General features: G+C 44.4%; 1 protein-coding gene across 2 annotated transcripts in view; it reads left to right on the top strand.

Annotated features, from left to right (window-relative positions):
* LOC138303675 (alpha-2-macroglobulin-like protein 1) overlaps positions 1 to 27,976 on the top strand; it is a 599,538-nt gene that overhangs the window by 53,760 nt on the left and 517,802 nt on the right. For both annotated transcript variants that reach the window (XM_069242992.1, XM_069242993.1), the window contains exon 2: positions 1,527 to 1,716. In XM_069242992.1, the coding sequence (XP_069099093.1) occupies positions 1,527 to 1,716 (190 nt within the window). The remainder of the gene's footprint in view (positions 1 to 1,526; positions 1,717 to 27,976) is intronic.

The following is a 27,976-nucleotide window of genomic DNA, read 5'->3' as shown; positions in this document are numbered from 1 at the left end:
GCTAGACATTTTGTGGATCCTGGAATGGCAACGGTACTTTACGTACTTGTAGGCCTTGTGAATGTTGAGAGGACAGCAGTGCTTTATATTCTTGGGGCAATGAAATGTCAAGGATGCTTTACTAGCTCGAAGCATTGTTGTTGCTATAGCCGAATGGCAATGATGATATACCTGCTGGGCCAGTGCTTGGTAATGACATGGCAAAATCACTTTAAGTTCTGAGGCCTGTGGGTAGGGTACAATGTGGGTGGGCAGCTTTTCATTATATGCAATAGCATTAGGAGCATGTTAATTACTTGCCTGGCAATAGTGCTTTACATATTGGGGCAAAGAAGATTTCTGTCTGCAGTGGTACTTTACACCTTTGATCAACTGGAAATATTGGCAGTGCATGAGACAAAGATGATCCTTATGCGAGACAAAAGCAAGAAAAGGAAAAAAATAAAAACATTAAAAAGTACCTATTTTGAGATTTTTTAAAACAGATGAGTTTCTATTGCGAGGCATCCTGTCTATAACAGTGTCACATATACTTACATTTTAACAGTGGGAGTACTTCTATGTTATAAATTCTGACAGTGAAGAAGAAAGGGTGTTCTAGCATTTGATACATTCAGCTCGTACAATATGCCACTGTTAGGTAATCAAGTGGCAGTTGTAATGTTTGTGGAGCAAAGCCAATGCTAATTTGCAAATGCTTAGGGCCAAGCTGAGGTGGCATGATGGGCTAAAGAACAATGGGTGGGAATGCTAACTCACGTGATAAGCAGACAAATTACAAACATTCCTTCCATCATCTTTTGTGTGTTTGAGGTATTGTTTGCGTTAACAGAGAGAAAAATAATATGTTCAATGTACTATCTGTGCAATAGTGATAGAGTGTTAGATCTACGGACTATGGGCCATATTTACAAAGTAGCGCATCACTAGTGATACACCACTTTTCTTGTGGCCCCCTTACATCCCCTAACAGCACCATGGTAGCACCGTATTTACAATACTGCGCACCGTGGCGCATGTTAAGGGCAATAGTGTCATTTTTTTAATGCTATTGTAATGCTATAGTGGATTAGCCTAAAAAAAATGATGCTAAGTCAGTATAATGTTAAGAGGCCCATTGAAGTCAATTAGAGCCTCATTTCAACGCCTGCTTCAAGCAGGTGTTAAAAAAAAATGACGCTAGAAATGGTGCAATAGAATGTAGTAGATTCCATTGCGCCATTTGTATCGACCCTCTAACAAGGGAATGCCCCCTTTGCATACATCATGCATATATTATGCATGATGTGGCACAAAGGGTTTACAAGGTGGTGAAAACCTAGTTTGTGCCACCTTGTAAATATGGTGCTATGGCAGTGGCCTGTTTCCGTCACATTTGTGGCAAAAATGTTGCTGCAAATGTGGCGCTAAGGGGTGCTAGGGCCTTGTACATCTGGCCCTATGTGTCTGTGTGAGAGTACTCTATGATTTACTTACTGTTTAATAGTGAATTTGTCTCCATTCAGCCACCTCTTTCTTCTTCACAGGCAATACATAGTTATGATACCAGCCGAGCTCCACTACCCATCCTCAGAGAATGTCTGCTTCCACCTTGTAAGCACCGGGCCCTCATTGGACTATGTGAACCTTGACATTATTCTGGAGCACCACGGATCCTCTGTCATCCTTTACAATCATGTGGCCCGAGGAGAACCTCTCAAGTGTGTAGAAATAACGGTGAGTGTCAAACATCTCGGTCCGAACTCCAATCAGAGGGCTAGGAGGCAAGCAGGAGTTACTGGGCCCAGCAACGGGGGTTAGGGTCTTTTACTTCTGACCTGATCTACTATGGATCCTGAGCAGCTGGCTCATGTACCCTTCAGCACTTGACTCTCAGTGGTAGCACGGATTGAGCAGTCCAAAGCTTCCTGAGGGGGAGGTAGAACTAGGGTGATGAAACCAGGATCACAACTCAAAATAGATACAGCAGCAGCAATAAATGGCTATCCAATCAAATGCTCTGAAAAAAAATAGTATTTATAAAAAAACACAAAGTGAATTATGGCATTCATAAACAATACACACAATCCCTTGAAGTCAAAACTCTAGTGTTTCATAAGCAGGTCCCTGAGTCCCACTGCCCTCTAGCTAGTAGAAGTGGTTATTCTCCATTCACTAGAGGCAACAGTCTGGTTAAGCCCCACCAGTTTTTTGAGTTTCAGATGCACTACTCTGACTCTCAGTTAAAGTCAAATGCGTTCCAGTGCTGCATGCTATCTGACAAGCAAGTTCTCTGCGGCTATCTGGCCTGAAAATCAGTCTTACCCACAACAGCAGGATCCAAGCGATGGAGTATCTAAGCGTGCCTCCTTCGTTGGTGCTGGAGCTGTAGCAGCTGCTTCTGGGAAGTCATTCACACGTGGCCCAGGAGAGCTGCTCTCTGGTGTACTTGGGCCCAGATTTAAGAAGCACTGGCACCATATTAGCGTAATTTTTTTATGCTACATTCTTTACAATGGGCCCCTATGGACAGTTCAGGGTTAGCGCCAAAATGTTTGCGCCAACCCTGAATAGTACATCAATAGTGTAAACAATGTTAATGCTATTGCCCCCTACCCTGCGCCATGGTGCCCCGTATTTTACATACGGCACACACATGGTGGCAGTAGGGGGGCATTACGGGGTGCAAGAAAAGTGGTGCTGCACTGGGTGCAGTGTCACTTTTTACCACTTTTCAACACTTTTCACCACTTTTCTTAAATCTGTCCCTTGAATTCTTCACATGTGGTCCTGCAGTGATGCTCCTCCAATGCTTCAATAGTTCTTTGGGTTCCTTCACACAGTCCGGATGTTGAGATGTAATGATCCTGGTGCTGGTTCGCAGTGATGGCTTGGGCTTACTTGGGTCACCACAGTGGCCTCCTTCTCCGTCAACGGTCTTCAGTAGATCAGGCTTTTTGCTTTTTTCTGGAGCCTAATTCCCTGCATACTAGGTCACCATTTCTCCTCTGCGCATGGGCTACAGCCTGATCGGCACAGCAGCAAACTTCACGGTGGCCCCATCTGGCATATGGGCTTGCTGACTTGATACCACACCAGGGCAACAACTAGATCGGCACAACAGTCTTCATGGCAGCCCTCATTTGGCGAACGGGATCACAGACTTGGGACAGCACAAGGAAGAATGACCTGTTCAGTGCAATAACAGTCACAGCTCACTTCATGGCAGCCCTCCTCTGCTATACAGAGGTCGCTGACTTTTCCGTGCACACGAGCAATGACCCGATCGGTGAAGCCTCGGTCTCATCACACCTCGCTATGGAGATCCACTCACCAGAATCTCAACCCCTCCACCGATCTTCTCTTCCTCACAGGGTGTCGTAGGACTCTTGTCATGGGGGCAAGGCTGCTGGTTTCGGGTGGCAGCACCAACGCGTTTAGGGGACTGAGTCAATCCTACACCGTCTGGTAGCTCTCATCCTAACCCTTTTGGCTAGCTAGCAGCACCTCACCAAAACCTAGAATAAAGGTGTTTTGTGGCAGCCTGACACATGACAATCTATGACTCTCCTATTAGCACAGGTCTCATACACACATTGGCAGACAAATAGATGACAATTTTCAATGCATTTATTGAAAACTTTGCAATCTATTGTAAATGCAAATGCATGAGTTGTGATTATTAGGAAGATGAAACATAGCATAATTAGGATTGTTATCAGAAGTGAAAAGCAAATAAACAACCCCACCATATTGGAATAAACATGTGCCTAAGAATTCTTACCCACACTGCCTAGCTTCTATGAGAGAGCATGGCAGTGTTAGCCCCTTTCTCTGCCGGTGCTTTGTTCATAGAAGGAACACCCGCCCCATACCTGAAAAGCAGGGGTGTGCAAACTGTCTCCTCGGGTTGGCTGTAGAAACAGGGCTGAGTTCAGCGACATGGTAATGAAATGGCATACAACATAGGACGGATCTCCTGGCTTCTTTGGCCTCTGTGATGTTTTATAATAAAACATGTTGTGTTCTGAGAAACAGGCCTGAAGTTTTGTGTGTCTAAGTTTTGAGACTGGCAACGCACTCTTGTGGCAGTAACACTAGTTAGATTATCATGTACAGTCCTCAAGCAGCCTTGGGGGGAGGTAAACTGTGAAATGTCATGCAAGGAAAGAAATAACAATATTTTTGCAGAATGACGGCTGATTAGAAAAATAAAATATCCCTGCTAAAAAGCCAGTTATGCTAAAATGAATTAAAATGAATAAATGAAATGAAGCATGTAACATGGTAAAAGGGAACAGGTTACAGGCCTAAGCTAAAATATGAGTGCCCAAGCAAGGCTCTAAAATGAACCTACGACAAGGGCACACTGGTCTTACCAAGCAGGAAGGTGCTGGTGCTCCAGGATCCAGGGCCGGGAGTCACAGATTCCCTGGGTGATGTCCCCTCACCCAGCTGGGAGACTAGGAGGCTTTGGCCCCCCCAGTCTTGGTTATGCCAGAAGTCTTGCAGAACTTCTTCTTGCACAGCCTGACTGGCTACTTTATAGCTGACAATTTATGGGGACACAAGCTGCCCTTTTTATGGGTCATTGTGATTTGAGTCTGAGTCTTTGAGGGTTATGTTGGGGTTCTGCTTCCATCTGAAGTGCCCTCTCTTCCATTTTCTCTTCTTCCAGAAAGCAGTTAGTCACAGCAGGAGCTATTCTAATTCTGATAGCACCACAACATAGGCCATGGGAGTGACTAGAGATTTACATCTGAATGTCAGCCATAATGATATGTGTATCAAAAGGTTACCCCAGGATCTCGGCCCTAGTCTGTATAATTCTCTTATCAGCCCCATCTCCTTCCTAGGATGTGTCCTGTTCCCTTTTCAGCGACCTTTCTCTGAATAAAAGAGCATTGTTTGAAGTGTGCAAAGAGCTTGTTTTCTCTTCCTCCAGTGTGTCCCACCCAGCTTACAGGAAACCCAGGAATACACAAGTTTGTCTGGGGGATTCCTCTACCTCCTTTCCTCATGCTCCTCCTGTCAGCACTGGGTCTGGCAAAATGGGACCCAGAGTCTTCCATGTACTGTACTATTCACAGGGCTACATCCACCCAGCCTATGCATATAGCATTAACACTTTGCACAGCATTCCATTTTCTGTGCATTGTGCCATTCCCAGCACAATCAAATAATACACATGCACTGCACAGAACTGCATTATCCCTGTATTGTACCATTCACAGGCACACATACATACATACACTCAGCACATGTATACCACACATGCACTATACAGCACTACACATCAAACCAATGTAGGCCAAGGGTGAGTTAAGCACACAGCAGTGGAACTTTAAAAAGGACCTGATCACTCCTATTGATCACTACACAATATGTCACCACAAACTTGCTGCCCAACTCCTGGCAAAGGCAGTGGTGCTTTGGGTGCCCCTCCTGGTATAAAAAGAACACAATTCGTGAGAGGCCTATTTCAAGCATACACGCCTAGTCAGTGTTTGTCCATGACAACAAAAATCAGCATTAGGGGATCCAGACATCAGTCCAATTGGAGCACTCAGGGCAGGGGTGCACGTCCATCACCATGTGATTGACTTTTCCTTCCCAACAGATGCAACCCTCGCAGATCAGAGCACCCCGAATCAACTCCTAACCTGGAAAGGTTGGGAGGTCAGATCAATACAACCGGTAGGAAAGTCCATCTGCATTCCTGTAGCTCAATCCAGCTCTGTGCTCCACTACAAAGTCTATCCCTTGCACAGAAATAGACCATTTCAACAACTTGGGACTCTCTCCATTCATAGCCATGAAGCATTTCAATGGCTTATGATTAATTTGCACTACAAACTTTGGTCCAAAGAAATAATACTGGAAATTGCGCCAGGCCCACACTATGACAAAATGCAACATCCACGCAGTTCTGTTCTCTGGGTAGTAGCCTCCTACTAATAAAGGCTACCAGATGCTCTCTACCTTTGTCGTCCACTTGAGCAACCACTGCTCCATCCGCTTTGTCAGAGGCATGCTTCTGTTTAATGAAAGGTTGACTATAGTCAGATGCTCTTAGTAGAGGTGCAGTGCATAGTAACATCATAAAATAAAATGATGGATGGAGTATCAACATTTTTCAAACACTCAACCCAAGTCACAGATCTGGGTTTAATCCATCATTACTTTGCTCATTATGTCACCCAGGTTCGAACCCAGCCATATGCAAAGTAGTCTTGACCCTGTTCCCCATGGGAACAGTCCAGCCCAAACTGCCAAGCCAGGTCCTCCCTGGACCAGAAACAAGCATCCTGGGACCGGTTTTGGGGTGTCATCCCTTATCATCCAGGCTAGCTTGAATCCAGTGCTGCAGCAAGCAAGGGACCCATACCCTAGCCACTTAGTGCATAGTGCCTTCCATAGTTCACCACAAAGTTTCTCTACTACCCGGTAAGTAGACCGGCCCTCACTTCAGTCTAAGATAGTAGGCATTTTCTACTCCATCATAGACTGAATCTTTGCATCCAACAGGCAAAACGTCCTGTTCCCCACCTTGTGCCCAACATAAACTACATAGGGCTGCCCCACTTGACACTTGATCACTGTGATGGTCAGTTTCCCCTTCTATATTCTAGCTAACATCTATTCAAGGTGCTTTAGGTGGTCCTGCCATTAAGTGCTAAACATCTCAATGTCATCCAGGAGGCCACCCAGAACTCCCCCAGCCCTGCTAGAACATGGCTCCCTAGGCACTGAAATGTGGCAGGAACATCTTCAACCCAAAGCATATCACTTTGATCTCATATAGCTCCCCTGCTGTAGAAAATGCAGTCCTCTCCTTGACATCTATTGCCAAAACCATTTGCCAGTACCCACTGGTCTGATCCAAGGTGCTCAAATTCTTTGCAGCACCTAACTGACCTATAAGCTCATATGATCTAGGAATTGGATGAGCCTCAGTCTTGGTTAACTCATTGAGGGCTGGGTAGTCCGCACAGAACCACAGACCCCTACTTTGGTGCTAGCACTTCAGGACTAGACTAGGACTACGGGATCTCTGAATGATCTCTAGGTCTAACATTTTGTCAACTTCGGCCCTTTTTGCATTCCTAAAGCCGGTCAGACATTCTGTACACCCTGCCTCTCTCCTGAGTCTCTGTTATACACACAGACAGGTGTCAAGCCTGAAGTCAGTGACAAGAAGTTGGCAAACAGTGTTAAAGCCTCACCACAGTCCCTCTGCTGCTCTGGCGTTAAACCAGGAGTTAGCTGAACCCCTTCTACAATACCATTCTTCATGTCACTATGTAGCAAATAAGGAATAGGCCCACTGTCTTTCTCAACTACCTCTGCCGTAGCCTTCACATTCACTGCATAATCTCTCTGGATGTAAGGCTTTAGCCTGTTCACATGGAACACCCTCTTGGGTTCACTTGTGTCCACCAAGTAGTTAACTTCAGAAATCGTCTGGACTACCTTGTATGGCCCACACCATTTGTCCTCCAAAGTGCTGTGACAAATAGGCTTTAGCACCAACACCTCCTGACCCCCCTCATACCTATTCAGCCTACCTTTCTGGCCGTACCACTCCTTCATTAGTGCTTGGCTGCCCTAAAGGTTTTTATTTGCCTGACTTGTGTATTTTTATCAACTTCCTGAGGCTCATCTTATAGTCCACCAAATCTTTCTGTGGTGACTCTGATGTTCCTTCCCACTCTTCTCTGACTAAGGTGAGTAGACCCCGCACCCCGTGTCCATACAGAAGCTCAAAGGGACTGAACCCTACCCCTTCTGTGGAATGTCTTGGTAGGCAAACAAGAGACATGGCAGGAGAAGATCAAACATGCTCCTGGGCTACCATCATGCTCTTCAGTGCCTTGTTAAACTGCCCCAACAAACCATTGGTTTGTGGGTGGTAAGCCGTGGAGAAGTCACACCAACTTGCTCCTACATTTCTCTCATATGAGATGAAGTTGGACACCCGTTTAGAAATTACTGGCGCTGGAAATCCAACCCTAGAAAACATCCCCAGGAGAACTTTCACTTCTACCAGGTAGTCATATTCCTCATAGGTTCAGTTTCCAGGTACTTGGTGGCATGATCTACCCCAACCAAGATATGCTTGTTGCATGACTGTGAAGGTGCGGCAAATGGACCAATTAGATCTAGTCACACCCACTCCAATGGAACACCTACACTAGTAGAGCCACTAATGGTGCCTGTGTCCTCCCTCTTGTCTTACCACTCACCTGGCAAGTGGGGCAGGTTCTACAAAACCTCTCTGTGTCTCTGTGCATCCCTGGCCAGTAGAACAGAGGGTCCAACCTATCCTAGATCTTTCTAATCCTTAGGTGTCCTGCTAAAGGCACTTCATGGGCAAATGGCAAAAGGAAGTTCCTGTGTACTAATGGAACCACCATAGTTAGCTAGTGCCTGGCTCAAGAATTACTGACTTGCTATAAAGTAGGTCATCCTCCCAGCCAACAAAGAGGCTGTTTATAGGCCCCTAGCGCCACCTTAATGTCATATATTTTGACGTTAATGTGGCCCAATGAGGCCAAAATCCCCGTGCCGTATTTACAGAGTGGCGCAATGCATGCATTGCGCCACTCTGTAATCCTTTGCTCTACATTGTGCCTGCACCGGGCATAATGTATGCAAAGTGGGCGTTCCCCTGCTAGGGGAGCCGGTAAAATGGTGCAAGGAAATCTATAGGATTTCCTTGCACCATTTATTCCGGCACTTTACACGCCTGCCCAAGAGCAGGTGTTAAAAGGGGGCTACCATTCTTAGAATGGGCCTCTATGTACTCTGCAGGAGTAGCGTCAATATTTTGGCACTACTCCTGCAGAGTATATCAATAGCCTCATATAAAATGACACTATTGCCCCCTACCCTGCACCATGGTGTGCCCTATTTTAAATACGGCGCATACATGGTGACGGTAGGGGGGGGGTGCTAAGGGGCGAAGGGAAAGTGGCGCTGCACTCGGTGCAGCGCCACTTTCCATAAATCTGCCCCGTAGTATTTCCTGACCACTTCTTTGCTGACCTGTTCTTGGGCTTCCTCTCAACTTCATACACGCCTAAGGCACTCCTCCTGTGCCTTGCAGAAATATTCCCGGGTAGGCCCTCTAGCAGCTAGCAAACTTTCAGCTTTGGAAGTGATTAAGACTCCAGCACCTGGTCTACTTCATGAGCCTCATCCTCCCCTCCCTCTTGGAGCAGAAGCGATGACATCCACAACCACTGTCTTACTGGAATCTGCCCTTTCCAACAAATTACCTTAACCTGGTCCCTGAAATCAGGAATTATACCAGTCTCCCTCTGAGACTAATGTGCTCTGGTAAAAGCAACTGCTGTGGTCCAAGCCATAAAGGCTTCTGGTCCTGGCAACAACCAAGGGGAAATTAAATCATTGCCAAAGGGATATCCAGCTTCTTGCTTTGACCTTACTCTGACATCAATCATAACCACCGTCCCAGTGAGCTTAATCTCAACCCTGTCGTATGTTCTCCATGCCCTCTCCACTGGCTACCTAACCTGTATTCTTGGTCCCAGGGAGTATTGTTCCAGGCCTAAGTTTCTTTCTCTCAACCATATTGTGGAGTCTCCAGTATCCCTCATGGAAGGCCCTTGATAGAGCGTTCCGTACCTAATAATTTACCTGTATCTGGACGCTCTTAGGTCGATGAATCTTTTGACCAAGTGGGGCACTCTTCACCCGAGAGTAATCAATCAAATCAACAATCAATAATCAATAACGAACATAAGCAATGCCCTGATCAACATAACACTTCACAATTAATCCAGACAACATTTCGGCGAAACCATGACCTTTCGGTCATGAATAACCACACCAGTTTATTCAAAGTTAATGAATTTATTTCCCTATATTAACAAAGCTAGCACAATGTAAATGTGTCTCAACACCAAATGATATATGTAAATGAACATTAATAGCTGTCCATAGCGGCGAAACAGGTGCAATCTATGCAGCATTTGAATAATAATGCCTTCGATAATAGCAACACAAACCACTAAAACTATAATCTGTAATGAGCTAATTGCATACATTTAGTCAGCATAACAAGGTCTCAAATTGCATCGTGCATCAAATGAATCCTCATCTAACCTCAAATTAGCATCAGCATGTGGGTCTTCATGCAAAAACAATTTAGCAACATTAATTTAGAAAACTCCTAACTAGGGCTCTTATCAAAATCAGCAGTTGGTTACCTAAAAAGAAAACACAATGCAATTGTACATTTTCCCTTTCATATTTACCAAGTTCGATCAGCATTCAAGGAAGTCTTCGTCTCACAGGTACCGGATTCAATCAGCATGGGACAGGGCAAAGGGGCAGGATGGACGGGGCAATTGCCTCACGGCGGCAAACTAAAACTACTACTTCATGCAAAGGGCAAATCAAAGTTAAAGTCTCTAGGGCGAGAATTACTTAAAAGTCTCTAGAAGACGGCAAAATAACGATGTCAGCAAGATGGGCCATAATGGCCAATGTCCTGCAAAATGTCGGGTATGGGGCGATGTCTCTCGTAATGTCTGTAATGGCTGGTAAAGTTCGTAATGGGCGCGCGCTCTCTACTTTCTTCTTGTGCACCTGGTTTAAATAGACAACAGTTCAAATCCAGTAGGGTCTTCCATTGGAGGGTTCATAGGTTGGCTTCAAATTGTCCAATCAAAAACAACAGTTCTCAAGCTTTCACCTAAGCATACATTATCCTTGGAGTCGGGAACGTAAGTTGCAACATATTTTACCAATTAACTCACTTTCAGAGCTTCCATTGTCCGCACCTGCAGATTGACCTTGGAGCAAAGAAGAAGATGCCAGGCTGGCACGAAACCTTAAGATAAGCATGTGAACCGATCTCACTGGAAAAGTACAGCTTCAAGCAAGAATACACGTTTATTAGCACATCGGAAAAATACGAGCATCTAAATCGTGAGACATGGCAACTAGGCCAAAGCCTCCACTAAAGTTATGCTAAGCTAAGACATTTCAAACAAGCAAATCATAGCACACGTTTACGATTATGTCGGATTAGTGCAGTTCTAATACATCACGTTATATAAACCACGCTTATAAATGTTGACAAACTACTCTGAGGGCACATTTTGTCCCCGTACAATCTTTATTAGTTCGGTTAAAGTCACACTTGATTAATTCAACACTACGTTTATGCACTAATAAATGTAAAACCTTCATTTCTGCGTCATCAATCCCTCCTCTGATGACTACTTGTCATCACACAAAACTAATCCCACAAATTTTATTCCATTAAAATTCTGTCAGTTCTCTTTGCCTTTTAGTTCCCCTTGACCTTGCTTTGTATTCTTCTGCCATTCTTTTCATCATTTTCTCTTCCTTCCTTCTCTTAATTCTTGCCATGATCATTAGTATTCCTCTTTTTATTCCCCAAATTCCAAAGATGCAAATCAGTACTATTAGTATTCCCTGTATTATTTTTAGCAATATTCCATTCCAAATGCCACCAAGCCAATTTCCCACTGAAGCAAGTCCCTTTCCAACCTTCTCCCACACTCCTGGTTCTTTCAATTCCTTCAAATCTGCACTCTCTTTTGTTAGATTAGCAAGCATTGTTTTAATCTTTGCACTGTTGTCTGGAATATACGTACAACAGTGGCGCGCACCAAGCATTTTGCAAACGCCGCCATCCTTTGCTAAAAGAATGTCTAAGGCAAGCCTGTTTTGAAGAGTCATAGCTCTTTCCGCTGCAAGTTCAGCATCTATCAGGATTATAGCACCTGAAAACTTTGTCAACATGTTATCCACTATAGTAGACAACTTTCTTATTTTGATGGAATTCAACACAACTCCTAATGAAGGAATCATGGCTCCAAATATATCTCCTACCACAGCAGCTGCGGTCTCTCTTTTCTGGATACGATGGGATCCAGATGTCTTTGTAATCATCGATAGGTCATCCAGTTGATAAACCTTTGGGAACACTATACCCAAATAACATCTCCCCCACCATCCTTTTGGAAGACGATAATTGGCACTATGTCCACAAATGTAGTATACACCTGGTATGACAGGATCAAGTCCGTTCAGCATGAATGTCCATTTGGCCTTAAAGATAAACGTATGTTTACATTCACTCGCTCCTACAAAAATTTTATCATAATAAGATTCACCTCGATATATACAAAGTTTCCCTACATGCCAAGCATCTAAAGCTATTCTCCCTTGTGTCTTTATTGCGGCAAAAGCATAATTATCTACTGAAGTCCTCTTATGTAGCTCCTTTTCTAATTTCGCATTCATTTGTGCCCTTCTATCATCTGTGCGATCTAAAAAGCTTATTTCTACTGCAGAGAGCGAGCAGGTAAGATTTTCCCTATGAGCGTGAGCTGTTTTAAAAGGTTGCATTGGCTCGAAAAATTCCCTCATTATTTTAGCATCCCAATCTTTAGCAATCTGGCTTAGCTGCGTGATTATAGGAACATATGCAAAGGTAACATCATAATTTGAGTAAAAATACTGTATGTTAGTTTGACCATAAAATCTAGAAGTTTCTATACTACATGTAATCCCATATGTAAGAGGCATGTGATGATAAGTCACCCCTTCCGTTACCGATGTCGGTATCTGTGTACACACATAACAATCTTTCGCATCCATAGTCTCAACATATTCTGTTAGCAAGCGATAGAAAACATTATACGAAAGTTCTTTCTTATCATGCAAGTGTCTCTCATCTAATTCTAGTCTTTTCAATGCAGTTAGTTCAGTGACAGTAACAGGAGCATAGGTAGAAGCATCAATTCTTTCATTCTCACTCTTACCATGCATTGCAAGCACTATTATCATTATTATTAGTACACATGCAGTTATCAAGCCTATGCATACATATTTACAATATTTCATTCTACTGTTTTGTGTAGCGTACCTAGTCATGATCTGTATAGAATCAGAGAGCTAGAAGCACCTGTAAAAAGAAACGATTTAGCAATTTGTTACAAAGCTTAACGAGCGCAATGTTCACACAGTTTTCTTCAGAAGCCCAGTCACTTATCAGTTAGCAGCATTTGTCTCAATTCGGCAATAACTCAGAACTCAGTCTCTTTCAGTTAGCAATGTTGTCTCAAATCGGGTTTAAGAGTCAATCATGTTATCAAAGTCTTATCAAGTTAGCAAATGTCTCATCCGGTTTAGCAATGTCTCAGCTGGTTGTATCACGTTAGATTATAGCAAGCAATGTCATTTATCAGCTTTTCAAACAACAGTGTCCATAAAACTTTTCTTTTCTATTGGTATCTCTTCTTCTTCGTTCTCGAGGCTAAGAGATACAAATTCGTCAGTCCAATCGTCATTGACTACATATGCCCATTCTGGACCGGAATATCTCCTGTTTGGTATCCTTTTCCTTTTCAATTTTGCCTCTCTCTTTGATTCTGCCTCGCTGGTACTTTCCTCTTTGGTCAAGTCTTTTTCTTCACTTAAGGTTGGTACCACGACAGACACTTCCTTTCTTTTCTCTTTCACTTTTGGCCCTTCGTCATTCAACTTTTCTCTAGTTCCTAGTTTTACTGGCGATATACTTTGTCTTTTCTTTGCACTGTGTCCACTTGATGGACCTGCGATCTCTTCTGAAGAAGTTTGAACAGTTTTGTTCTGTTCTGCCTTGTCCCCTTGTTCTGGGGAGTCAATCAGGTTTTCCTTTTCTTTTTCTGTACCGTCTGCTTCTGGGAAAGCCCTCCTCTGATCAGGCTCTCCTGCTTTTTCACCTCTTTCGAGCCCTTTGTCACCGTTACTTTCTTCAGGCTCTGTGTCACTTTCAGCTGCTTCAGGCTCTTTGTTACCTTCAGCTGCTTCGTCGCTGTCTGAGGTTTCTCCTTGGTCTTCCCCAAGTGAATCTGTTTCGTCCTCAGAGAATATTTCTCTCTCCTCTATTTCTGCCTGTTCGCTTCCAGTTCTGTTTTGCTCTGTCTCAGCGCTCGGCACTTTGTTATCAGGTACTGGCAGTTTCAGCGCTTCAACTTCCTCATCTGTGGGACACAACACTTTCTTTGTGTGACTGGCGTGAATCCAGTTGGGAACCCCCGCACACTTCACAGCGGTAGTTGTCGTCAGGATCACTTGGAAAGGGCCTTTCCAACGGGGTTCCAGACACGACTTCCTCACGTGCTTCTTTACCACGACCCAGTCACCTGCTTTCAGTGTGTGTCCTGGACCTTGGATCGGTGGCAAGGTGGTTGCTTCCACCTGGTGAGAGAAAGAGCGAACCACGTCAGCCAGACCTTTGCAGTAGTCTAACACCATATCATCTGTAATATTCAAAAGCGCGTTTGCAGGAACTGCAGGAAGTCTCATGGCCCTGCCCATGAGAATTTCGTGCGGAGACAATCCAGTCTTTCTGTCAGGGGTGTTTCTCATTGACATTAACACCAAGGGCAATGCGTCAGGCCATTTCAAATTTGTCGATGCACATATTTTCGCCATTCTTGATTTCAGTGTACCATTCATTTGTTCCACCAGTCCTGAGGCTTCTGGGCGATAGCTACAATGCAGTTTTTGCTCAATGTTCAGCGCTGCGCAAAGTAACTTTATCACCTCGTTATTGAAGTGACTTCCCCTATCTGATTCTAAAGAGATCGGGAATCCGAAACGTGGTATCAACACCCTCAACAATAGTTTTGCAACTGTAAGGCTGTCATTTCTACGTGTAGGGTATGCTTCAATCCAGCGACTAAAAATGCACACAATCACCAACACATACTTCAGACCTCCATGCACAGGCATCTCAATGAAGTCCATCTGCATTCTGCTGAATGGGCCACTCGCCCTGCCAATGTGGCTCGCGTTCACAACTGTTCCCTTTCCTGGGTTCATCTGCTGGCAAATGACACAACAATGGCAAACTGCTTCTGCAGCTTGACGAAATCTGGGGTTAAACCAATCAGTTTTGAACAATCTTATCATGGCATCTCTCCCTAGGTGAGCCTGCCCATGATAGAACCGCGCTAGCTGCGATAAGAGACAATTTGGTAAAACATATTTTCCCTCAATTGAAACCCATAACTCATCTGGTCTCTTGGTGCATTGTGACTTAATCCAGGAAACTCTTTCATCCTCCCTGACGCTATTCTGTAATGCTTTTAGTTCATCCATTGTATCCACGACCTTTAAGGCAAATGCTTCAGCTGGTTCAAGCTCTGGCTCACTTATCGAATTCCATTCATCCCTGAGCAATATACAGTTCAAGGCACAAAATCTTGCGACTTGATCCGCATATGCATTTCCCAAGGAAACATAGTCCTGTCCTTTTGTATGAGCACTACACTTTACCACTGCAATTTCGGCTGGCATTTGAATGGCGTGTAACAATTCCCTTATTCTCTCCCTGTTTTTCACTGGGGACCCTGAAGAGGTCAGGAAACCTCTCTGTGACCATAGTTGCCCAAAGTCGTGCACAATTCCAAACCCGTATTGACTATCAGTGTAAATGGTGACCTTCATCAATGTAGACAGTTGACATGCTCTTGTAAGGGCTACAAGCTCTGCTACTTGTGCAGAATAGACTCCTTGAAGCCAGGACGCTTCCAAGACACCTGTTACAGTACATACAGCATATCCTGCTTTCAAAATTCCCATTGCATCTCTTAAACATGACTCATCAACAAAAATAATTTGGTCATTTTCATCAAGCTTAGTATCTTTGATGTCAGGTCGGGGTTTTGTGCAAAATTCAGTCACCTGAAGGCAGTCATGCTCGACGTCTTCGGCGTTCTCAATTTCAGCATTTTCTCTGGGAAGCAAGGTTGCTGGATTCAACGTAGTGCACCTTTTCAGCTGCACATTCGGTGAGCCCAGAATTATTGTTTCATACCTTGTGAGTCTTGCTCCAGTCATGTGTTGTGTTCGGGAGCGGGTCAAAAGTATTTCAACTGAGTGAGGGACCATGACTGTTACTGGATGTCCCATCACTATTCCTTCACTCTGAGTGAGGCTGATACCAACTGCTGCTACGGCGCGCAAACACCCTGGAAGTACTGCTGCAACCGGATCCAAAGTAGCTGAAAAATACGCTACTGGTCTGTTTATGCCACCATGGGCTTGGGTCAAGACAGACAAAGAACATGCATCACGTTCATGACAAAACAATGTGAAAGGCTTTGTGTAATCAGGCATACCTAAAGCTGGAGCCCTGCACATGCATTCTTTCAATTCAATAAAAGCATCCATCTCATCTCCTTTCAGCTCAATTTCATCCAAGGCATCCTTCTGGGTCAGTTTCAGTAAAGGCTTTGCTAGAGTCGAGAAGTTGGGAATCCACTGGCGACAGTAGCTCACCATCCCCAAAAACTTCCTCACCTCCCTCCTTGTATTTGGTGGACTCATTTGAAGTACACTTGTTATTCTTTCCTTCATTATTCTCCGTGACCCTTTCTCTATTTGGTGACCCAAGTATTTCACTTTCTTCTGACAGAACTGCAACTTTGAAGGAGACACCTTGTGTCCATTCCTTCCCAAATGGTTCAGTAGAACAATGGTGTCGGCTGTGCAGCCACTTTCTGTCTTAGCTGCAATCAGTAAGTCATCAATGTACTGTACTAGGGTTGACTCGAATGGCAATTCTAACGCTTCCAAGTCTTTCTTTAGAATCTGATTGAAAATTGACGGTGACTCAGAAAACCCTTGAGGAATTCGACACCAACTGTAGACTCTGTCTAAGAATTTGAAACAAAAGAGAAATTGGCTGTCCTCATGAAGAGGCACCGAAAAGAATGCTTGTGACAAGTCGATGACTGAGAACCATTCGGCATCGCAAGGGATTTGAAACATTATCACAGCTGGATTCGGTACTACAGGGCAGCATTTGACTATGATGTCATTTATTTTCCTCAAATCCTGCACTATTCGGACCTTTCCACTCGGCTTTATTAGTCCCATGATTGGTGAATTACATGGACTGCTTAACACTTCTTTCAGCACTCCCTGTTTTACAAACTCGTCAATGAGTTGGGCGACTTTCATGAGGGTGTCTTGTGCCATGTGGTATTGTGGGGTCTGGGGAAAGGTTACATTGGGTTTTACTGTCACTTTCACTGGTTCCACTCCTTTCACCAATCCCACTTCCTTTCCTGTCATATCCCACACTTCTTTTCCGACTGTTTCCCGTAATTCAGCTGGAATATCTTCTTCAGTTATCATCGGGAAAAGGGTAATCAGAGGATATTCCTCATCAACAGTTTCCATCTCATCCCCTTCTACACTTTCCTCTTCTCCCCCATCACTGCTCGTCTGAATTCTAATTCCATCGTCCGAACACATAATCGAACATCCCAATTTGCACAATAGGTCTCTCCCTAACAGTGCTATTGGGCTTGAGTCACATACCACAAATTTATGTAACCCTTGATAGTTACCAATTCTGACTTGTACTGGATCTGTGATTGGGTTCGTCAGGTGCCTGTTTGCTACTCCCACTACTTGAACTGTTCTCCCTGAGAGTGGCAAATTTGGTACTTCAATGCTCCTAACAGTTGAACGTGTGGCTCCTGTGTCAACGAAGAATGAAACACGATGACCCATGACTCTTCCCTCTACATACGGACCGTTTTGATCAACTTCCAAGGATGCTGCAAGCACACAATCACCCTCCTCTCCTGAACTTTCACTCTCCCATGCATCGTTTATTCCATTCTCACTGTGTAATGGAAACTGTTGTACTGTGCCATTTGTATTCATCACCTGACTCGAGACCTGTGGAGGAACCATCACTTGCTGCTGATTCATTGGTGCCAAAGGTATTTGCATTTGCTGATTAGGTACCATGGGAAACTGCTGTTGCATCGGCTGCATTTGCATCATCTGCATACGGGGCATCTGCATCTGCTGCGGCTGCATAGGTTGTAATCCCTGCAGCTGATTTATGGCCTGAAAATTTGGGTTTGGACCTCTCATTTTCGGTCCCCTCATTGTCTGGAATGCATTGACATCATTGTTTTGCTGACCAACACCTGCAACTTCCTGCACCACCATCGGGCACTCGCGTTTCCAATGTCCGACGATTCCGCACACGTGACACGGCATCACCCTTTTCATTGCCTGCACACCATTCGGAGTCACAACAGTGTTCAAATCCGGACCATTACTCACAAAACCTCCTCTGCCTCTGCCTCTCGCCTGAGGCTGAAACACCATATTTCCCTGCGGCTGCGGCTGCGGTACCTGCTGTTGGAACCCTTGCAACCCTTGCAAACCTGTCTGAGCTGCTTTAAGCTGCATCATCATCACTTTCTCTTTCAACTTTTTCTGTTTCACTTCAATTTCGTCGCTACAGTATTTCGCATAATTCAACACCTCATCAATCGGTTTCGACTGCCAACAAATCAAATGCGTCTTTATCATCTGACTTATCTCTGGTCTCAGCCCTTCCACAAACCTAAACACAAAATGAAGCATGTCCTTCGCCTCTATTGTTTCTGTGCCACTGTAGTTCTTGAACGCCTTCAACAACCTCTCATAGTAACCATGGATCGACTCTTTAGCCTCTTGGGCAGTTCGATCAATCTTCTGCCAATCCACATTTTTCGCGGCAACCTTCGTCTTCAAATGCTCAATCACCTTGTAGTACAAGCTTATCACCATAGGCAATGGTGCACCCGTATCCCTGTCTCTCTCTGGTTCACTTGTCGGCCAACCTACAGCCCTTTTGCATTCTTCCCACAAATCTGCCGGAACCACAATCTCAAAGAGGGTGTTCAGGTCTTCCCAAAGACATTTTGCAAGCTTCACAAACCTATCAGTCTGTTGATACCATTCAATCGGTTTCTCTCTCAGTTTGGGAAAATCATCCGTAAAAGACTGAATGTCGCTTCTGTGCCACGGTACATGTACTAATTTTCCCCCTGCTGTCTCCCTCATTGGTAACATGGCTATTGCATCACTACTCTGTGGTCTTTTCTCCTTATGCTCTGGGACACTGTCTTTCTTCTTTTCCTTTTTCTTTGCCCATCTGCTCTCCCACTTGTCTAGGCACCCCCACACTTGTGCACTCTGCAGCAACTCTCTAAGGTGCGTTTTCATGCCTGCTGACCTCATGTGTTCAAAGTCTGTAGTCCCGAAATCCAATCTATAGCTCCTGCTCAAGTGTTTTGTCTTGTCTATCTCAATCCTGTGTTTGTCAGCTATTTCTTGCAACCTTCTGTGTACCTTGTTCACCTCTCTCGTAATCCTGGGACATAGATACCTCAGCTCTTCTTCCGAGTAGGACTCTAACCTGTTCAAACCCATAGTCCCTTCCACCAATTCTTGTGCTTCCATGTTCAACCTGACCCTATTCAGATAGTCTTCCCCCTTCCCACTGGCTGAGCTTTGTGTGGAATTCAGACTGTTGAACCACTGTGTCAGCTGTTGCGCATTCAACCCTATCAGTGTAGCATTCGCATCGACTGCCATTGATGGTTGCGGCAACCTCTCAGTGTTCGATGTTAGCGGTATCATCAGTGGGGGACTCGACCTCACCACTGTTGACTGAGCACATATGGGACTAAACTCCATCAAGGACCCAGATCCAGTTGGCAGAGCCGTTATTGGAGTTGTCTCTGGAGTGTTTTCTATGCACCTCCTTTCCGTCCCATTCTGCAGCATTGATCCTTGACCGCTCATACCTATGTTAGGCTGGGTGTACAAAGGTACCGGTGGACCTACAGTAATGGGTAGGGATATCGCATCTGGGTTCTGTCCATTTCCCATGTTCTGAGGCATGTTCATTCCCACACTATGGGTCATCATTGCCGGCATGTCCATCTGACTCCCCGTCATCTGAGCATGTGCGGTTCCCCCCTGCATCTGCTTTTGAGGCATCAAAAGCTGAGTTGACTCGGCTTGTGCCAATGTTGGGTTGCAACCATTCTGTACTCCCATTACGGTTGGATCTAGAATCATTCCTGTACAGTTGTCACTGCTGTAGTACCTTGGGACCTGCGGCTGATAATTTTCTGCTGGTTTCAATATAGGCACATCTGGATATATTCTCCTAACCTGCGGTATCTGCGGGGTGAACAGTAAACTCGGGTCCTTAGATCCCGATGGCATTTCTGAATTCGGAGTTTCATTATTCTGTACCGGTGCCGGAGGGGCAGAACTGGTACTTGGACCTTGTCCACTCGCTGCATAAGGTGGTGGACGGTCGTTCAGCAATTGGATGATGAACTCCTCATCCTCTGACTCTTCTTCTCTATCTTTGGAACACCTGTTTGTCTTACAGGTAGCTTTCTTGCCTGTCTCCTCTTCTTCCTTAGCAATTGCGGGGAACAATTTTATCCCCTGCAATACATCTGACCTCCACACCTTCTGTGCATTATCCCACCTAGCGTCCGCTAGTGTCTTTTCTACCTTTCTCATCCTGGTCTCGAACTTCTTTTGCTGTTGCTGGCTAGCCATTAGTTCCCAAATTGCTAGAGCCTCAAACTGTGCTGGCCTTGGAGGTACCTTCATGTCGTACATCGCGAATCTCAAATTCTCTAGGATCCTTATATTGAATGTCCCATGGATCGGGAACGCTACGCTCCCATGTTTCTCTGTCAGTTTGTGCCATTGCTTTAGCCAAAGACACGGAGCTACCCCTTTTTCCTCCATTACAATGTAAGCTGGTGTACCTTCGGGTGGCGTCTCCTCTCCTACGCTCGCTTTAATGTAAGACTCTCCCTTCATCGCACTCTTTAATGCTTTAAAAAATTTCATTTTCTCGTCTTTTATTTCACAAAATTTGTAATCAATAAGTGACTTTAATTCCCGGAATACTCTTCGCTTGCCTTTCCCCTTCCAATCGAGCCCCACGGACTGCGTCCAATCCGTGCGCGACCCTTCTCTGCAACCAACCTATCCCAGCGCGGCTCCTAGTGACGTCACACTCACACACTCTGCGGCTGACAAAGCCTCGCGGCTTGTCCTCCTTCACTCAGCTCCTCTCGTAACAACTTCTAGCATGTATCGCGAGCAACCAAAAAATATAAAACAGGTCTGTCGGCTTACTACAGGAGGGGTAACACAATCGCTTTAGGACCTTAGGGATTTTTCGCTAGCCTCGGCAGTTATTCCATCTTTCTCGGTCCCCACTTTCGCAAGCAAATCTGACCCGCAGACTCTGCTCTCAACTTGTCAATGATCTATTCTAGTGCACTTAGAATTTGTCAAAGCCCGAAGTCGAAGTTTCTTTCACTCCCTTAACACACGTACCGACTCGTTGACCACGCCCGATCAACCTACTAAACCGACCAGACCACAACATAAAACAAGTGTCTCATACACTTTTCAACATACTCCGGAGTCTCTTGACCTCGCAGGGCCCATCTCAACAACAACAACCACGTGGACCTTTTTCTGCACAAAGCGCCACATACACGTGAAGTTCGACGACTTCCCTACTCTCACACTCGGAGTCGCACCTCCGCTATTCTCTATGAAGTTCGACGACTTCTCTACTCCTACACTCGGAGTCGCACCTCCGCTATTCTCTAAAATCCTCGCATCCTTTTCACACAATCTGCGGCAATAAGCTGTGCAAGCGCAAAATCCTAACTTCACTCATACCGTCACTAGTACCACCAACGCTGATTCCACACCTCCATTCTTTCCATTCGCAAGCTCCGAGAACCCGGGAAAGTCGCGGGGGACTTAGCCCATCATCATTCTCTCAATCTGTTTTACCCAAGAAAAATCTAATTCAACTTCTCGAATGGGATCTCAAAAGTCGAAACCGTTAATTCAACACCATGTATGTCTCGAGCGGGGTCCCAAAAGTCGAAACCATCCTCTGCCACCATCTACTGATAGAGCGTTCCGTACCTAATAATTTACCTGTATCTGGACGCTCTTAGGTCGATGAATCTTTTGACCAAGTAGGGCACTCTTCACCCGAGAGTAATCAATCAAATCAACAATCAATAACTAACATAAGCAATGCCCTGATCAACATAACACTTCACAATTAATCCAGACAACATTTCGGCGAAACCATGACCTTTCGGTCATGAATAACCACACCAGTTTATTCAAAGTTAATGAATTTATTTCCCTATATTAACAAAGCTAGCACAATGTAAATGTGTCTCAACACCAAATGATATATGTAAATGAACATTAATAGCTGTCCATAGCGGCGAAACAGGTGCAATCTATGCAGCATTTGAATAATAATGCCTTCGATAATAGCAACACAAACCACTAAAACTATAATCTGTAATGAGCTAATTGCATACATTTAGTCAGCATAACAAGGTCTCAAATTGCATCGTGCATCAAATGAATCCTCATCTAACCTCAAATTAGCATCAGCATGTGGGTCTTCATGCAAAAACAATTTAGCAACATTAATTTAGAAAACTCCTAACTAGGGCTCTTATCAAAATCAGCAGTTGGTTACCTAAAAAGAAAACACAATGCAATTGTACATTTTCCCTTTCATATTTACCAAGTTCGATCAGCATTCAAGGAAGTCTTCGTCTCACAGGTACCGGATTCAATCAGCATGGGACGGGGCAAAGGGGCAGGATGGACGGGGCAATTGCCTCACGGCGGCAAACTAAAACTACTACTTCATGCAAAGGGCAAATCAAAGTTAAAGTCTCTAGGGCGAGAATTACTTAAAAGTCTCTAGAAGACGGCAAAATAACGATGTCAGCAAGATGGGCCATAATGGCCAATGTCCTGCAAAATGGCGGGTATGGGGCGATGTCTCTCGTAATGTCTGTAATGGCTTGTAAAGTTCGTAATGGGCGCGCGCTCTCTACTTTCTTCTTGTGCACCTGGTTTAAATAGACAACAGTTCAAATCCAGTAGGGTCTTCCATTGGAGGGTTCATAGGTTGGCTTCAAATTGTCCAATCAAAAACAACAGTTCTTAAGCTTTCACCTAAGCATACATTATCCTTGGAGTCGGGAACGTAAGTTGCAACATATTTTACCAATTAACTCACTTTCAGAGCTTCCATTGTCCGCACCTGCAGATTGACCTTGGAGCAAAGAAGAAGATGCCAGGCTGGCACGAAACCTTAAGATAAGCATGTGAACCGATCTCACTGGAAAAGTACAGCTTCAAGCAAGAATACACGTTTATTAGCACATCGGAAAAATACGAGCATCTATATCGTGAGACATGGCAACTAGGCCAAAGCCTCCACTAAAGTTATGCTAAGCTAAGACATTTCAAACAAGCAAATCATAGCACACGTTTACGATTATGTCGGATTAGTGCAGTTCTAATACATCACGTTATATAAAGCACGCTTATAAATGTTGGCAAACTACTCTGAGGGCACATTTTGTCCCCGTACAATCTTTATTAGTTCGGTTAAAGTCACACTTGATTAATTCAACACTACGTTTATGCACTAATAAATGTAAAACCTTAATTTCTGCGTCATCACCCTTTCCTCCCGTTAATACTAACTTCCTGCAGAAACCCCATCGTATTAGAAGGAATGTGCTTCAGATCATTGGGTCCCTCTCCCAGATCTTCATAGCTACTATGTTGATCACAAAAGGGCCCTCTCAGTTCCCTTCACCCACTTGTAGCATGTTTCCTATCATGAGTGCTGCTCAGTGAGTGCCTTTTGCAGGAGAATATCTCTTGAAGTGTCCCACCTTGTGGCACTTGGAGCAAGTCACCACCTTGGACTTGGAAGAATTTCACTTCCCTCCCTTCACATGATGCTACTTCTGTGTCACATTATTACCATTTGTCTTGGGCCCTCCTCAGGTCCTATGGGAATTAACCCGGCCCTTGCCCTTCAGATTGGAACTAGTCTGTGGAGATTTCCTCTCACCCTTTTGGCTTAAAACCATGCAGTTATAGCCCTTTGTGAAGCCTGTTAGCTAATGACCTGTCAGCCAACACTGCAGAATTCTCTAGATCCCCCTCTGTCAAATCAGACTAGTATTGTTTAAGTGGGGTACAGCACTGCTCCTTGAGTTGCTCTGTCGCCATCAACTGGTTAGGGCACTGACAGTACTTGGCCTCTATCTTTTTCACCCACTCATTCCAATAATGTAATACACAATGAATCCAAGTCTCAAACGGAACACCATCTGCTCTCTTGCAGTCTTAAAATCTCTGAAAGTAATGAGCTGACTTCCGCCCACCCTTCTAATCAGAGCCTCCTTCATGTACTCATAGAGCATCAAGTCTGCCACAGACATCCTTCCAATGATGGCTGTCTCTTCCAATGGCATGCACACCATTAACACAGCTGCCTTAGATACCTGAGTCAAGGCCTGCACCTTGCAAGCCACCTCAAAGCTCACAAACCATTTCAAGATGTCCTGACCTTCTACTTGCACATGCACAAGATATCTTGGAACTTTGGCCACAACCTGGCCTGAACTGGATGTATAGTCATTTATTCCAGATGGAGTTGTCATTGCTGCCATTCCAGGTTTCTCTCTCTCTCAAGGGCTATCCTTATCTTCTCCAGATCTTTTTCCTTTTCCTTCTGCTTTTCTTCCTTCTCCCACAATTTCTCTTCCAGGGCCAGTCCTCTTTTCTCTCCCTGTCCTCTCCTCTTGCTCTGGGTGAGCTTCCTCTATACCTTCCAGATAGCTCAATGGCACTTCCGGAGCCACAATGAGAGGAAAAATAACTAAACTTTCAACCAGTGCAGGGCAGCAAGCAAAGTCGCTGCTCTGCATTGCGTGAAAGAGAGAGAGCAGAAAAGATACATATTTACAAAGATGTGCACTATGTGGACTATGTGCAGCCTAGCGCCAATTTTTTTTTTTTTTTTTTGCGTGGCCCAAAGGCATCAGAGTGCTTCTCAACACACAGGATACAGGGTTATAGCGGTTACATTAATAGTAGCTAAACTCAGACTTTTACATCAACGTATGTATGCAGGAGTTACCACAAGAGACAGTTACAACAACAGGACAGAGGACATGAACAGTAAAACAAAGGCAGATCAGGCCGCAGTGGAGAAAGTAAATAAGTCTGGTCGAGGGTGAACTAACCAAGATGTCTGTCGAATAGGAGGAGTTTAGGGCCCTTTCTGAGGGTTGCTAGGCAAATGGTTAGATGGAGTGAGGGAGGCAGAGAGTTCCAGATTGTAGTGGCGCTGCCAGAGAAGGACTGATTTGTGTATCGTTATCTCCTGAAGGTGTAGGGTTCCAGGTGCAGCAACTGGACATTTCTGGAATCCCTATGTGCTCCGGAGTTTCTTGTTTAGATAGGAGGGTGAGGAGGATGGCAGCACTCTGTGGGTAATGCAAGTGATTTTGAATTGGGCCCTCACATCAATGGGGATCCATTGGAGGGTTATCAAGGCAGGGGAAATGCGGTCCAGTTTCTTGAGACCCAAGGCAAAGGATGCTGCAGCATGTAGTGTTTCTCTCAGTAGGCCTAAGTGAACTGTGGAAATGCTTGAGAGAAGGGCAATTCCATAGCCTAATCTCGAGCGAACAAGAGACTGCTCTACTGTTTTGAGGTCTTGTTCCGAAATAAATTGTCGGATGCGACATAGCTGCCTAAGTTGGTGTTGTGCGCTGTTGGCCATGGCTGCTTTGTGGCTAGAAAGATCAAGATTATTATCAAGGGTGATGCCGAGTGATCTGGCACTTGTGACATTGGCGGGCAGCCTTTGAAGGAGGGAAAGATTGCCATCTATTCTTGTACTGGTGTTTTTGTTTTCGGGGTGAGATCAAAAGAAATTCTGTTTTAGTTGGGTTGAGTTTTAAATGGTGGTTGGATAACCAGTTCTGAATCATTAAGAGTGTATTAGAAAGCAGGGCAATAGATCCCCGGGGATGAGATTTTGAAGTTTATTTGGACATTGTCGGCGTAGAGGTGGAAGAGGATGCCAGAGTTTCTGAGAATCAAACATAGTGGCTCTAAGTGGAGGTTGAAGAGGGTTGGGGAGAGGATCGAACCTTGAGGGACACCTTGGTGAACGCTGACTGGTCTCAAGAATGAGTTGCCCATTTTCAAAATTTGGGAAAGGTTGAGTAGGTAAGAGGAGAACCAGCTGAGGAAAGTGTCTCTGCATCCCTTGCGTAGTTCAAGAATATAAAGGAGGTCATAATGGTTGACAGTGTCAAATGCAGGACATGAATCCAGGAGGGCAAGGAGACAGGAGTTGCCGGAATTGAGGATTTTTAGGGAGACATCAACTGTTTGGAGGATCACAGTTTCTGTACTGTGACCCTGGCAGAAACCTAATTGGAGAGTGTCTAGGAGGGTGTTTGTTTGGATGTGAGAGGCTAATTGGGATGCTATGAAACATTCGATTACTTTGCCTAAAAATGGGAGTGTGGAGACTGGGTGGTAGTTGTTTGGGCATCTTGAGTGTGGTTTGACTTGATCCATTTTTAGTTATTCAGGGAGGATGCCCTGTTTGAGAGAGGAATTGACCATGGTGGTCCATGTGGGGAGTAGTGGCACACTTGCACTATAGTGTAAGGGGTGTCTGCATTACAGACAGAATTGTTTTTGTGCAATAAGGGACAGTCTTCCACACAAAATAGAATCCTTAGAGGCATTTTCCTCTCTCTATGTTTGCTGCAGAATGCAGCACACGTGGAAAGATCATATGACGAGGAGAAATAAAGATATTTCTCCCTGTTATGCCTCACTTGGGAAAGCATATCATTTTAACTCATTCCCAGGTGTGCAAGTGTTTGTAAATCTGTGAATGTGCCAAAAAGGATGGGTGGATGCATCGGAATGCCCATTCTCCACCCATGGAATGCTTCTCAAGTTAAAATGTAACATAATGCAGCACAAGTAGCTGCCTTGCGTTACATTTATTTTCAAAGCCACGCATGGCCACACAAATCAGGCCTTGTGTGGCATTGTAAATATTACTGAAACCTTCGCGATGTCCCTGGCATGACTCAAAGATAACACAAAGTCTTCTCAAATGTGAGCCCAAGTTTTTAAAATAGATTTCTTTTTGTTAATGAACCATAGCAATATGATACATACTTAGCTCAACTCATACGCCTCTGTTATCACAACCATTCTAATCAATATTGTCTTTTGGAATCTGGCTGGCCAAAGTCATAACAGCTCAAATATCACTTTTGCTGAAAAGAAAAATCCTTGGCCTTGGCGACTTGTACACCTTAAGACCTTTCTATAAATTTCCTTTTACGGAAATGCCATTGAAGAAGTGGTAAGTCTTCAACTTCATTGAAGACTTCAAGAACTAGTTGTTCAAAATGAGTCTTGATACTCCACCAAATTCTCACTAATGATTTGGAATGCCTTTGAGACCAATGTTATTGCCCACTTCTTTCATTCTCTCTATATTAAGCTGCTTCTATCAGTGACTTAGGTTATCGCTAGGTGACTATTCTTCAATAGGCACATGATACCAATCTTTATCGCAAGGTCCATTCTGTGAACAACATCTGAAATCTAAAAACCTTTTGCCCAAAACTGCAAAGATGGATGGCTGCCAAATCCTTGAAACTAAACCTAAGTAGAAATGGAGCTTTTCCTTTAGCAATCAGGGAAAACTACTGAGCTTTATGCAGATTAATGCCCCACGCATCGAGTTTAAATGAGGGTCTTGAGCCAAATTCCTGGGGTTTGTCATTGACTTGAACCTTTAGGGCCACATAGCAGAGAACAACAATTTAGCACTTTTCCAGCTCCACTAGCTTAAAGAATTTTTAAGCCAACCTCTTGGCCATCTTTACTATGTATCTCAGTGTGTATTTCTATCCCACATAAACATTAACAATGTATTTCTTATAGGATTCCGGAGATCACACTAGCTCCCTTCGTTAGACTGCCTTCTTTACTGCCTAAGTGGTTACTTGAACTAAGATGTAGAATTGTACCACCCCTGCTGAGAGATCTACACTGAATTCTGCAGTGATAACAAATTACATTCAAAGTCTAGTGTAATGCCCCTACAGTGGTCTACAGAAAACTGCTATTCATGGGATGAACTAGCTCATCGAGGAGGAATACTCACAAACTGCTTGAAATCCTGAGAATATCCAAGATC

Source organism: Pleurodeles waltl, chromosome 7 (assembly GCF_031143425.1).
Source record: "Pleurodeles waltl isolate 20211129_DDA chromosome 7, aPleWal1.hap1.20221129, whole genome shotgun sequence".
Lineage (NCBI taxonomy): Eukaryota > Metazoa > Chordata > Amphibia > Caudata > Salamandridae > Pleurodeles > Pleurodeles waltl.
The sequence above is the reverse complement of the archived record's forward strand: the minus strand, read 5'-3'. Positions and strand labels throughout refer to the sequence as shown.